The sequence below is a fragment of the Papaver somniferum genome, chromosome 3, assembly GCF_003573695.1.
Source record: "Papaver somniferum cultivar HN1 chromosome 3, ASM357369v1, whole genome shotgun sequence".
NCBI classification, from domain to species: domain Eukaryota; kingdom Viridiplantae; phylum Streptophyta; class Magnoliopsida; order Ranunculales; family Papaveraceae; genus Papaver; species Papaver somniferum.
This window is the reverse complement of record NC_039360.1, coordinates 204,583,981-204,599,433: the sequence shown is the minus strand read 5'-3', so window position 1 is coordinate 204,599,433 and position 15,453 is coordinate 204,583,981. Positions and strand designations below refer to the sequence as shown.

The following is a 15,453-nucleotide window of genomic DNA, read 5'->3' as shown; positions in this document are numbered from 1 at the left end:
GTTCCGGCAATTTATCACTAAGAAAAGGTTCAAGACCTCATGGACACCTCTTGCCTAAGTGGTATTTCTCGCTTTCCGTTTTATGATTTTTTATCGCTATTTCATTCATGTGGGGGATTGTTAGAGAAAATGAATTTATACAATAGTTTGGTTTTTTGGTCTTGGTGGGATTGGAACTTAGGATCTATTGGTCACTAAGGACACTAGCTCATTTTCACTATTTGTGAATGAACCTTTAGTCCCACATAGGGAAAACTAAAGATGAAACCTCTCCATAAGTATTGAATTTTTTGATATTAGAGTGGCCCTTGGGTCATTAGCACTTTTGTGCGAGGGAGAGGACTTAGGCAATGGACTAGTTGGTGCAATCGCACATTTTTACACACGCGCGGTGCTTCGCAACGAAGCAGCACGCCGCCGCCGTCCGTCCGTGCGGGCGGGCGGGCGGGCCGGGCCGGGCTCGGGTTCGGGTGTGGGTCTGGGTGTGGGTCAAAATAATTAATATTTGAATTATCGAATTAATATTTGAAACAAAATAATTCTTTGGGCAACATTATGTTTATGCATGAACGTTTTATATCAAACTTAAATTTGCATGAACGTTTTTCTATCAAACTTAAATTTGCATGAACGTTTTATATCAAACATAATGACGCATGAACGTTTCAAATCGATATTAAGTGATGCATGAACGTTTAAAACCGTTGGAAAAAATCTGAATCAATTGAAATTGTTTTAATGCGCGTTTATGAGACTTCTCTCTATTCTCCCCTATATAAAGCGATCACTTTCTCTCATTTCGTTTTGTGTCCAGAAGAGCTATTATCCTCTTCTTTTCGTCTTCTCCCCTTGTGTGGTCCTTTATTTTTCATTCCGTGCACAATCGCTATTGAGGTCTTAAGAGTGGGCAAGTATTGTAGTGCTAACAGTGCTTGCAACGGGCAGTTTTATCCTGGATACGAACTTGACCACAGGGTATAGGCATCACTCATTCTTGAGGCGTACCGGTCAAATATCGTGTTAAGGACAGCGTGTTGAACACGTGACTCTGTCCCCTGTTTGCAGTCCAATTGAGTTTTTATTTACCTTCCAGAAATTAATCTTTTTATTCTAACATCTTTCTAACATATTTCTTGAGTGTTTTATTGTTACAGACGCAACAATTGGTTAACATAGGAATCAAACGCGCTAAGCCGCCATCGTTAGTATTTCGTGAGCATGTATCCAATTGTACTTGTTACATTAGAAGCGAAAATGACATGGTTTGTATAAAAACTTATACAATGAAATCTCCAACCACAATTTAAAAGAGAAGGTGAATTACCTTGAAAGTTCTTCACAGAAGTGGAGCAAACAACAATCACTACCAGCACCGATTGGAGTCTGTACTAATTTGATCGTTGCCGACAGGAATTGTAGAAGAACTCGAAAGAAAAACCTTCAGCTTGGTACTTCTAACACATGAATTCATTGTATAGTGACGGCATGTGTGCAATGTGCAGATGTGGTAAAACCTAAAAACGAATATGAGAGTAATGGAGAATAACCTATACCTAGGGTTCTCAACTTTGAGCTCACGCATTCGACAGGCCTGGCCAACAAGACACTGAATTTGTAACATGTGTACAAAAGTCGAAACGGTAAAGCAATGTTCGGATACATGCAAATAACTTGGAAAACCAAGTACATGTTAAAAATATTATACCTGTGAGAATATGTTCACTATTTGACCTCAATCCATCACCACCGTCCAAAAAATTCAGTGCCATGGTTTAGACTGATATAATGCCTGGAATTTTAAACCTACAAACGAATATGAGAGCAAAATAATTAGATAGCCCGAACTAAAAATCAATTAGATAACAACACCTTGACAACGGAAAGAATTAAACATTATAACGAAATACCTTGTAATGCTAGTTGAGAGACATTTGGTTTCCTGTACATATTCCATCTTACCCTCCCTTAGGACTGCGAAGTTATTAAACTTCACTACAGTTCAGACAAATTTGGATTCCCTTGTCTGGTCTTATACGACGAAAATCCGAAGATGAGTTTTCTTCCACAAAACCCATGGAGATGACATCCTATAACGCTCCATCAGTTCGTCCACTCGATCTCACCCCATAGCCCTTGTAGTTGAGGAACAATTGTGCAAATTGAGATTTACAAATAACATTGAGCAGTGTTCACGCCTAAGCTCCACAATCAAATGACAAATCAACAAAAGTAGCCGATACACACAATTAAAAAGGAAAAGTTTTTCACATTGTACACTGGCTAAAATAAAAAAAGAGATTAAAATAAAAAGGCAAAGTTTTTCAGTTGTTAATAGGAGGTTTCTTCACCATTAAACTTGATAATGAAGTAGATCGAATGACAATCAAAGCTGGGTTATGGGAAGTTAATGATCAGGTTTTACAAGTACGAAATTGGGTTTCAAACTTTCGACCATCATCACAGAGAACATCTAAAGCTCAAGTTTGGGCTAGATTACCTGGTTTAGGTTTGGAATTCTGGAAAGAAGAAATTCTTTTTAAATTCTGTAAGGAAATTGGTATTCCTATTAAAATTGATGTTGCAACAACAAAATGGGAGGTTGGTTATTATGCAAATGTGTTGGTTGAAATTGCTCAATACATTCCTCACAAAATTTGGATTGGTACAAAGCTTGGAGGTTTCTTTCAGGATATATTGATTCTAGATTATCCAAAATTTTGTCAGAATTGCAAGATTATTGGTCACTTAACTACAAAATGTCGAGTTGAGCAGAATAAAGCTAAATCAAACAATACAGGGGAAGGCAGTGCTCAGAAGCAATTATTCACACCAAAAAAGCATCAACAAATTCCATTTGATATTTGCAATGGTCCAGAATGTATAAGTGAAGATTCAGTTGTTAATGTTATTCATGTAACACCAAGTATCAAAACTGCAACTGGTAATGTTCTACACAAAGGTGCATTTAGTTCTCTTGAAGTTGAAGAAGGTGAAATTGGAGAAGAAGTTGTTATTAAAGAAGTACCAACAATTTCAACTCCAAAGGATGTTGATAAACTTAAGAATACTAATGTCAATTATGTGGACGGAAAAACTGGTCAAGTATCAAATGAAGCTGTTAAAGTTATCTCTTGGTCCAAAATAGTAGAGAAGGAAATGGTCTCTAATACTGCTTCATCCTCTCTTATTCCAAGTCCATCTGATCCAACAAAGGTAACAAAACATGCTCCTACTAATAACAAGTATAATTTCAGAAAAAATCAAGGAAAAGGGGGTGCCAAAAACCCTCCTCCTGTTAAATGAAGATAATATATTGGAATATCAAGGGCCTGAGAAGACCTAGGGCACAAGATAAATTAAGGTCTTTAGTTCAACAGTTTAGTCCTTCTTTAGTTTGGGTTGCAGAACCAAAAGTAAAATGCAGTGCTTCATTTTGTGAGAAATTAAACTTAGCTGGAATGCAAAGTATGGTAATCAACAACTCTACTTCAAATAATAAAGGTAACATATGGTTATTTTGGAATAAAAACATTTCAACTCCTCGGGTTATTTCTGTCTCTAGTCAAATGATTACAGTCAGTGTTGGTGATGTTCTGGTATCTGGAATTCATGCTCGTGTCAAAAAAAATCAAAGCAGGTTCTTATGGTCAGATATGAAGCTAATCATTGAATTAAAAAAACCTTGGATAGATTTGGGAGACTTTAATGCAGTCATTTCACAAGATGAGAAAGTTGATGGTAAAACTCCTAATAGAGCCTCAATGTTAGACTTCTCTAATTGTTTAGATAATTGTGAACTTATTCAAGCTCCTTCAACTGGATTACAGTTCTCATGGTCAAATTTCTAACAAGGAAGAAACAGAATACTATGTACTCTAGATAGAGCAGTTTATAATCAACAATGGTTACAAAAATATGGAGATTGGGGATATAAAGTTGTTTTTAAGAATTGTTTCAGATCATTCACCTTTATTGGGAGGTTGTGTTAATATTCCAAAACCACGCAACATTCCAAGGAAAATTCAAAAAATGTGGATTTATCATCCACAATTCTTATCAGTTGTTAATGAATGTTGGTCTAAACATGTTTCTGGTGATCCAGCTTATATCTTTATGCAAAAGTTAAAATCCTTAAAAAAGGTTTTACATGACTGGAACTAGAATGTATTTGGTAATGATCAAGTGAAGATTAAAGAAGCATAAGAAAAAGTTAATGTTGCAATGCAATATTCTGATAATCACCCATTTGATGAGGATGCTTTAAATAATTTAGCAACAGCTCAAAATGAACATGCCAGTAGAGAGGTGCAAGCTAATATAATGCTTAAGCAAAAATCAAGAGAAAAATGGATTAAAGAAGGAGCTGCAAATACACATTCCTTTCGCACCAAGATGAAGATAAGACAATCAACTAATTTAATTAGTGAACTTGAAGATAACAATGGTAATATCATTTCTGATCCAACTCTTATTTCTGATTCTTTAGTTCAATACTTTCAACAAAAATTTCAATTTAAAGAAGTCAATATTTTAGAAAAGTTATTGGATGTCATTCCTTCTTCAGTAAGTGATTCAGATCAAGCAATGTTGGATGCATTACCAAGCCATGAAGAAATAAAAAACATCATTTTTCAAATGGATCCAGAAAGCTCTCATGGACCTGATAGTTTTCTGGTATTTTCTACAGAACTTGTTGGGAAATTATTTGTGTTGATTTAGTGGCAGCAATTCAATTTTGTTGGAAGAGAAGATACATTCCAAAATGGCTAAATTCTAATTTTATAGTTCTTCTTCCAAAATGTCAAGGAGCAAAAAAGGAAAACCAGTTTACGCCTATTGGTTTAAGAAATGTATTATTCAAAATCTTTACTAAAATAATTACAACAAGAATGAATTGTCTGATGGTGAAATTGATATCTCCTCAACAAGCACCTTACATCAAGGGTAGGAATATTCATGAACAAATATTGCTTGCTTCAGAAATGGTAAATGAAATGAAAAAGAAAAGAAGAGGAGGAAATGTAGCCTTCAAGCTTGATATATCTCAGGCTTATGATTCTGTAAGTTGGGAGTTCTTCTTTCAAGTTTTGTTTAAATATGGTTTTTCTTCGTCATGGTGTGATTGGCTGTTAACATTATTTGAATCAGCAAAAATGTCAGTTCTTGTAAATGGTGGCCCATGTGGATTTTTTCCCAATGGGAAGAGGTTTAAAGCTGGGTGATCAATTATCACCTATTCTTTTTGTTCTAGTGGAAGATGTTCTAAGCAGGAACATTTCTCATTTAGTGAATCAAGGAAAAATACTTCCAATGGTGGTTAAGAATGGTATCCATGCAACTCACCTCTTCTCTGCAGATGATGTTTTTATCTTTTGCAATGGTGCTAAGAAATATTTAAACAATTTATTTACTTTACTTGATGAATACCAAGCCAGCTCAGGTCAGTTAATCAACAAAGATAAAAGTAAGTGTTTCATAGATGGTGTCACTTCAGCCAGGAAGCAGCAAATATGTGAGATGGTGAATATGGAATTATCAAAATTTCCTGATAAATACTTAGGAGTACTTTTAGCTCCTGGAAGAGTCACTTCAGCAATGGTTTGGCCTGTAGTAGGAATGATTCAACACGGATTAGCTAAATGGAAAGGTAAACTGTTATCTTTTGCTGAAAGATTGGTACTTGTAAAATCAGTTTTATGCAGTATTCCATTATACAATATGACTGTTTATAGATAGCCTGCTTCAGTCATCAAAATTGTGACTTCTTATGGTCTGGCAACAGTGAAGTTAGAAAACACAAAACATTATCTTGGAAAAAGGTTTGTAAACCTTACAACGAAGGGGGTCTTAGTATCAGAAGATTGGAAGTTATAAACAAGGCTTTTCTCATGAAAATAATGTAGAAGATGGTAAATTCTCAAGATGACCCGGGCTCTATTCTTTGCTGCTAAATTCAAAAATAAACAAGGTCAATGGTTTGAGAACTGGAAACAGTCCTCTGTTTATTCTGGTCTTAAATGGGCTTGGTCTACTTTAAAAGAAGATATAAGATGGAATGTAGGTGATGGTACCAATGTATCAGTTTGGTTTGATACATGGTATGCAATAGTTCCCATGATAAATGATATTGGATACTCTGAAGTAGTCAAAAATAATCTGCATATGAAAGTAAAAGAGCTGATAAAAAGTAATCAATGGGAAATTCCCTTTGAGCTGCAATCTGTTTTTGTTCTTAGTAACATGCCTGCAATTGATGGTGGTGCTGATAGTATGACATGGAATGGAAGTGCAAATGGTGCTTTCACAACAGCAATGGCAGTGGAAAAACTAAGATTCAAACAACAACAAATGGTATGGCCTTCTGTTATTTGGAAACCTTTTTTACATCCCTCTATTGCTTGCAATATATGGAAGCTATTATAAAGTGTTTATATTGATGATGAAACAATGAGAAATGAAGGCTATTAAATGCCTTCCAGATGTTGTGTGTTAATAGCAGAACAAGACAACATGGAGCATACCCTGTGGACTTGTGCTTTTAGTGTTCAGATATGGAATTGGTTATGTTCAATCTTTGCATTTCCAGGACCATTATCATTTGCAGATATATGTAAAGCAGCATATAATCAAAGTTCATTGATTAAAGAGACTTGGTTCACAGCTGATTGTGCTACAATGAAAGAACTATGGTTCCAAAAGAACTCAATTCTATTTGACAATGGAAAAGTTCACATACATCTCTTCAAAAGCAGAATTCTCCAAGTGGTCCATGAAGGGAGTGTCAGAATGAAAGGTAAAAGATGGGCTCGTAACTATGATTCCCAAATAACACATTTCTTCAATTTGAGCTCCAGAATATCTCATCTCAAGCATAACTTTGTAATTCTACTTAGCTTTTAGTTTTGCAATTTGTAGTTTTGCCTTTCTTGCTTTTTGTTATTTACTTTTGTTGTAAACTTGTTGTATTCCTTTTGTTATTCAATTCAATAAAAGAATGTGATTCAACAAAAAAAAAAGTCTTGATGAATTGTGATATATCATTTTACCAATCGAGGTAATAATGATATTTTGATAATTTGGATCAAGCGTCCGATGAGATTGCTCGATCTAGGATTTATTTTGATATGTCGAGTAGTCAACAGGAAATCAAAGATGTTGCTGAATTATGCATAATGCTCATTTCTGATCTAATATATCATGAATGTTCGAATGACAAAATAGGAATCAGAAATATGGGATGGTCGTTTGTTCGAACCATGTTGCTCAGTCGAGCAAAAATGTTGGTAGCATGACCAAACATTAAATATGAATTGGAATATTGATTTCTAGATCAATAGGATTCTCGAATATTGACAGTTCAATCAACATGAGGATTATTTCCCGGTCGAGCAATTGATAGTTGAATCAATGAGTTCTGAACCCAGTTGATCGTATATTTTGCTAACTTAAGCAATTTAGTGTTGATAGATGAGCAAAATAAATATTGCTAGTTTAAGCAAAAATTCGTTTAAGCAAATATCGCTCGATTCATGAATTATTGGTAGCGGGACCAAATAAAATATTGATTAAAAATACTGGTAGTTGGACCGAATATTGTATAATTAAATTAGGATGTTGATTGCTGAATCAACATAAAATTATCAGTGTTTAAACTTGCTCAGAATTATGGTTTGCAGGGCATTTGGTTTGAAACCCTAATTTTGATCGACTGTCGATCAATTGATGATTTACTGAAAATCAACCAATGAGTGAGAGAGGGACTAGCTACATGGGATGATGGGCCGACCATGAAGCGCCCGGGTGCTCGACTGAGCATGCACCAAATTTATTTGTAGACCAGTCGGTGAAAGAATGATTAAATGCCCGTTTAATCATTATTAAAATAGTGCTCGTCTGAGCTTTAGGTGGTAAAACCTAATTATGAAGAGAGAGGGACCGACCAAGGGGTATGAGGCCATCCCTTGGTGGTCGTGGGACCAGTTGATGGTCGATTGACCAAATTCCAAGTTATTTGGAAAGAGTTTGAACCCAATATGAATTATGGAAGATTAGTTAGTTCAAAATCATAATAGGGTGTGGGATCGGCTTCTGCAAAGGGCCGACCTTGGTTGGTCAAGATGGCATGCCCGTGTCATCATATTTCTCGTGACTCAATTCTGAGAATTTTGATATTTTCTGGTGCGCGTTCGAGCAATATTATGGATTTTCATAAGAGTTTGACCTTGACTGAAACTCTCGATTTTGCTTTGAATGAGCAAGTAGAAATTTGCTCGTGCGACCAATATTTTGTGAATATTAAAATAATAATATTTTAATATTTGTCGTGAGAAGCCCGGATGGTCGTGCGACCATTTGACTCTTTGGCATTTTGATAGTTTGAGCAATATTTGAGAAATATGGAAAAATCAGGTTTTTGCTCAAACGAGGGAGTTTCATAAGATGAGAGAAAAAATAATAATAATAAAATAAAAAATTACGGATGTGTGGGACCGGCCATGCCTTGTGTCTTGTCCCGTACTCTTTTTTATTTTATATTATTTTTTATATCATGTTAGGAAATATGGAGAAACTAGGAGTTTTGGTTAAACGCGGGAGTTCGCTCAAGCAAGGAGTTTTCAAAAGACAAGGAAAATAATAAAATAAAGGGAGAGGCGGGACCGGACACGGCTGCATGACCGGACGGCCGGTGGTCCCGGTCCCGTGCACATCTTGTTTATTTTATTTCCTTATTTTGCGTAGGTTTCCTCGTTCACCCATATTTTTGAATGCTCGTTTATGCATTTGGGTGCTCACTTATGCATATTTGGGTGCTCATTCGTGCATCTATTTTTTAGTACACTCACATCATTTTCTCGGGGCTTACTCGGTGAGGGCCTGAAATCCCGAAAAGTGAATATCTATTACTAATTCATGGAATTCAGCGATAATAAGCCATGAAATGGAGTAATGAGATAGATTGAATATCTATTACTAATCCATGGAATTCAACTAAAAATAAGCCATGAAAAGGACTAATGAGATAAAATATATTATTTTCTAGGAATTCAATTGGTGAATGTTGCGCTAGAATTAATCTATAAATTTCTCTATACTAGCATGCAATATGTTAGGAGCGTTTATTTGAGAATCGAGCTATGAGATGGTAGAGACATCATACTCGTTCTGAATATTAGTTATGTATAGTCAGGGAACATTGAGACCTCTTGAAGACGTTAACGCTCTATACTAGCATGCAATAGTCTAGGAGCCTTCCAATCATTATCGATTCATATACATAAGTATTGATGAAATATGCAAAGTGCCGCAAGCTCAGTTGAGAGGCGTTACGAATCACATATTCATGCATGCTCTGAGAGGGTGTAAACTTAGTCAGAGATTGTGAAATGAGCTTTCACGAATCTTATAGTATGAGTTTCACATACGTGTCTGAAGCCACGTCAGAAATATGTTAGATCATGATTTTACAATTTTAACCTTTGTCGAAAATCCACCATCAACAGAATCTTATATATTCCCACTTTCAGTTTCAGAGACAGATCATAATTACGCGGTGAAAGTTTCAAGTGTTGATTTCGTTAGTTGGTTATCGTCGGCTATATTTATTATGTTTCATATTATATTTGTAAATCAAATGACTATTGTATATATATCATTTGAGAGGAATTATATATATACAAGAACTCCTCTCAAATGATACATATACAAAATTAGTAGGGAGATATTACATATACAAGAACTCCTCTCAAATGATACATAACCAAAATAGTAGGGAGATATTTTTTAAATTTCATTTTAAATATTTCCAAATATGATAAAATTACTCGATATATGTTTTGCTTATATGTTTCACATGTTATTTTTAATTTTAGTAATAGTCTAACATTTAACAAGGGTAGTCATGATATTTGTTTTCAATCTCCTTAATATTCTGATTTAGTCAAACATAACTGATAAAAAAAACACTTCCAAAATTCACCAACTTTTAGAAGTCGGGATGGAGCTTTTAAAAGCTAAGAAAACAAAAGTTGTGGTCCCATTCCAATTTCATCTCTTAATTTCCTTTTATATACGTATTTAAATTTATAAACGACAAGATTATCCTTAAATCTATATAATATTGACTTTTTATTTCTTATGTTTATTTTTTAATATTTTATTTTCAAACAATATTTTATATGCTATTTCGTTGGAAAATTATTTTATCAATAACAAAAATGAGATCAAATATTAATAGGTTATTTAATTTTATTTAGAAATTCTATCAATCATAAAAAGTTGTTCAGCAAGATAATACTTTTGAACAATAATAATAATTAGTCATGCTTCAATTTTATTTTTTTGTAACTTTAATAATACATATATATATATATATATATATCTTCATTTAATAATAAAATATCTATTTAATATTATACCCAATAAAATATAATAAAATTATTTTCAAAAATATGTTGTTTTTGTCATTTGCTACAACAACAATAATTGAACCTGATGTTTTATCAAATACAATGTAATCGATCTTTTAATCAACTTTAACTTTTGTTTTTTTCCTAAAAAGCACACAACACTACCAAAGTAGTCCTAGGCCGAATTCGGTAATGTTTTTTTCTTTTCTTTTAAATGCACTTTCAAAACATATATATATATATTTATCTTAGTTTTTGGTAAAGGTTGGGTAGCGTTTTTTTGGCAAAGCACTTGCAAACTTAAAAGTTGCAAAGGAGGAGCTTTTAAAAGCTCTAAATGCAAAAGCTGTGGTCCCACCTAAATATTCATTTTTCCTTTTCTGTCCATACTTTATCATTAAATCTCTATCTTTTATTCGTTAAAAATTATTATTTTATATACCATTTCAATGAAAATTTCTTTAACATATTAATAATAAAAATCAGATATAGTCCTTTAGAGAGTCCACAATGGAGCGATCAAAACCAAAGAACAAAAATTAAATAATACCAAAATTTTTAGTTTATGGTCGATGTTAAACACAACAGGTGACGAGCAAATTATACTCAAGAGCACGTACAATCTACGCATGAAACGGAACAGACATATAACATGCGTCTCACTCACAGGCGAAGATTACATCTATGCTGAAACCAGATGCACAATATAACTTTGCATGTCAATGGGCGAACTCTATATATCCGTTTGGAGTCAAACAGACTCAATACGTACGCTTGATTAATAAACGTCAATTTAACCACGCCTCATCAGGCGAAGATTTTGATCCCTTCCGGATCAGGCAAAGTTTATAGTTACGCGCCATTCTCACGCTGCACACGTTCCAGTCCAATGTGTGTCGAGAATCAAGAGAATATTGACAGAATCTACGAAGTTCTAGTTCGTTCCCCTATTTCTTTCCCTACTGTTTTTGTTCGTTATCCTCTCAAAACAGAAACAGGAAAGCCAACCCAAAATAAATAAATAAATAAAATAAATTATTGTCGATATAAAGTAAAGGAAAAGCCTCTTCCCTTCTTTCTTTCCCTATTGTTCTTGTTCTTTCTCCCACTGTTCTTTCTCTTCTCAAAACAGAAACAGCAAAGCCAACCCAAAAAAGAAAAACAGAAAAAAATTCAACTATTGTTGATCAAGAAAAAAAAAGAAAAACTTTATCAATCTGCGCCTGTATTTCGAGCGACCTTTATACTTACGCCCCAAACCCGGACCAGGCGTAAATGTAAACATCGGTTGATTTTCAGGTGGACTTTTTAAATAAGCCTGATGGGGTGTTAATTTAAACTTCGCATGACTCAAACACACTTTAAAAGTTCGCCCGTCAACATGCGACCTTTATACCTACGCCCCACTAGACGGAGTTTTATATCCTCGCCCCATTCGAACGGACATTTAATCTGCGCCTATACTTTAAGCGTAGTTTGTACCTCCGTCCTACTTCAATCGAACTTTTAATTTGCGCCTGCTATCGAACGCACTTTTAAACCCCGCTCGACTAAATATAGTTAATTTTGGTGCGGATATCTGACCAAATATACTCTGAATTTTAGTTTTACTCCGGATATTTGGTTTTACTCAACACCACTGTGATTGGTTTTTGGACCAAATTTTTGGTTTTACTCGTCCATTGTGGACGCTCTTAGGGGATAGATCTGAGCAAAGCTCACTTGCTTTTAATTTTATTTTATAGATGTTGATCTTATCTAGGTGTTATTTCATCGTTTTTAATAATTTTCTTCGCTATAGGGCGATTGTTGTCTTCGCTAGTAGAGCGATTTTATCTGCACTTTTAAAGTGTTTCTTTTTATAGATTTGTTCGTGATTCGGTTTTTTGGATATAAGTACATCGACGATTTGACGAAGGCAAGATCAAGTTCTTCTTCAACAGAATAATAAAATCAATTTTTTCGGGCTTCTCACTACACATGAGTTTTTAAACAAACCACTCCCCTTTTTTTTTTGATAAGGTGCCAGCAGGCAATAAAACTAAACTACTTTAATAATTCGAGCCTCAGCTCTTCCTATGCTATCAGCAAACAATAAGCTGAGAATGTCAGTTGGTGGATTAGAAATCCAAACTTCGTTCAAAGTATTTGCTGCCGACTTTTTTGCCAAACAGTCCGCTACTGTGTTAGCTTATCGAAATCTTTGTTGAAACTTCACACTTTCAAAAACCTTCATCTTGTCTTGTCTTTAATGTCTGCAACTAAGCCACGTAAGTACCAAGGGGTCGAGATCTATTCCTTGCATAGCTGGATTGCGAACATGGAGTCACTCTCAACCACCAATTTTCGAATTCCCAACTCTGCAGCCAATTTAGTACCTTCACGAATAGACCAAACTTCTGCTGTGTTGTTGTCATTCCGGAAAATATGCCCGGCGAAACAAGCTCTGAACTGTCCATCATCTTATCGAATAACTCTTCCAATACCCGCAAGATTGAGAGTGTTAGATGCTCCGTCACAGTTTAATTTGCAATATCCACTTTCTGGAACCTCCCAATTGATGAACAACTCAGTTGGAATTCCCGCGCGCATGAAAATTATCTTGATTTTCCATGACATTATTGTATTCTCTAGCACAACGAATTGCTTTGGATAATATTCTATTAGGTAAAAAAGCTATACCGCTAAACAACACATCATTTCTACCCTTCCAAATATGCCAAAGAATATATGGAAACAAGATAGCTCCATTGCACACTGCCCACACTTCCCTCGAACCTGGAACAATTTATTATAAAAGTAGGAGAAACTAAGCTAACACCAGGATCAAAGCCAATCAGGTTATGCAACTTCCTCCATATATGACAAACAACCTGACAGTTAAAAAACAGATGGTGAGCTGTTTCAAAATCTCTATTACATAAAATACAACCAGGATGTGAGCCTATTCCTTTACGATAGAGAGACTCATTAAGGTTTAATCTATTGTGGCTTAACAACCAGATAATTTTTTAATCTTCTGTGGACATTTAAGTTTCCACAAGTATCTCCAAGCATTGCTAGGACTCTGATTCTTAAGTTTATTGGAGATAAGATAGTTGTAAGCCTCTTTCACCGTGACCGACCCACTCTCACTATAGGACCAGATTAAACTATCACACTCGATACCAGAACCGAGAGGGATAGCTTTGATCTCATTTATAACTTTGAGCATTAATTAACCCATCAACAACACTAAGATTCCAAGAACAAGAACCAGAATCAATAACATCTTTAACTTTCATATTAGGTAACATACCAATATTCACCTCTCTAATACGAATATTTTTTTTCCGAGAAAAAGTTAATCAAAATCCATCATGTAAACGTTTCTTAAAAGAATGAAATTCTAATGGTTGATTAGAAAAAAAAAATTAAAAAAATATTCAATTTTAGCTTGATCTTTTGTCTAAAAATTATAGTTATAATCAAAAGTGGTTAAGAATAATAATAATTTATAATAATAACATTAGAAAATTATTATAGTATTTTTTTTTATAATAGTTTCAATATTATTGGATAACGATTATCAGATGAAACTAGTTGGAAGCCTAACAAGCTAAGCTCCAACGACATACTACTACATTAATTATTATTATAGTAATAATAATTATTATTAGTAAATTTAAGGTTATATGTAAATTTAAGGTTATATGTATTTGATAGTAAATTTAAAACCAAAAAATGAATTAACTATTTCAAGACATATATTTGTTTTTGTCAATTAATACAACAATAATTAAATCTAAAATCTTGCCAAATACAACTTAATTATTTCTTAATTAGCGTTAGTTTATATGTTACGAAATGTTCAACAATTGGCGTCATTAGGGGAGACCCCAAAAGAATTAGGGGCGACACAAAATGATAAAATAGGTTGAAAATACTTATATTCCCTTCATAATCGGTAGTTTAGAAAAAAAAAATTAATCTACCGATTGCGACTATGTTCTTCTCTTCCTAGCTTTGTTTTAAAATAATTAAATTTGGGGCTACTACCATAATTGGTAGGCAATAAACATCATGAAACTATTGATTGTGAAAACAAAGAAATCAAAAGTTCTATTGGGTTTTGAAAAATTTGAATTTGGGGCTGCTACCATAATTGGTAGGAAATAAACACCATGAAACTACCGATTATACAATCGATAGGCAATAAACATCATGAAATTACCGATTGTGAAAACAAAGAAATCCAAAATTCCATTGGTTTTTGAAAATTTCGTATTTGGGGCTACTACCATAATCGTTAGGCAATAAACATCATGAAACTACCGACTGTGAAAACAAAGAAATCCAAAGTTTCTATTGGTTTTTGAAAATTTCGAATTTGGGGCTACTACCGTAATCGGTAGGCAATAAACATCATGAAACTACCGATTGTGAAAACAAAAAAATCCAAAATTCCATTCGTTTTTGAAAATTTCGAATTTGTGGCTACTACCATAATCGGGAGGCAGTAAACATCATGAAACTATCAATTGTACAATCGGTAGGCAATAAACATCATGAAACTACCCATTGTGAAAATGGAGAATCCAAAATTCCCATTGATTTTTGAAAATTTTGAATTTGGGGCTACTATCACAATCGGTAGGTAACAAACATCACGAGCAATCGGTAGGCAACGAACATCACGAGCAATCGGTAGGCAATAAACATAATGAAACTACCGATTTTGGTTGTTCTCAATCATGTGAAAATGGAATCTCCTCTATATAACAAATTTCTCCCCATTGTAAACTTAACTACCGATTATGGAGGGCATATTCGACATTTCAAAAAATTTGAGATAAAGGATGGCTTTATTTTAGATTTGGATGACCTATTTTTATCATTTTATGTCGTCCCTAATTTTTTTGGGGTCGCCCCTAAAAATGGCAGGTTTCTTTCCTCAGCCACGAGGCACGGTAGAAAAGCTTTTTTAGTATACAGTTTTATTGTGTTGTTTATTGTAAACTTTTTTTATTTTTTTTGATACTAATTGTTTATTGTAAACTTAATCAAG

At 34.2% G+C, this 15,453-nt stretch overlaps 1 protein-coding gene across 1 annotated transcript; it reads left to right on the top strand.

The window, feature by feature from the left end:
* Window positions 1-2,376: 2,376 nt before the first annotated feature.
* On the top strand, window positions 2,377-3,303 carry LOC113360552. The gene has a single exon (XM_026604055.1). It carries the CDS (start codon window positions 2,377-2,379, stop codon window positions 3,301-3,303), a length of 927 nt encoding a protein of 308 aa, XP_026459840.1.
* Window positions 3,304-15,453: the final 12,150 nt, after the last annotated feature.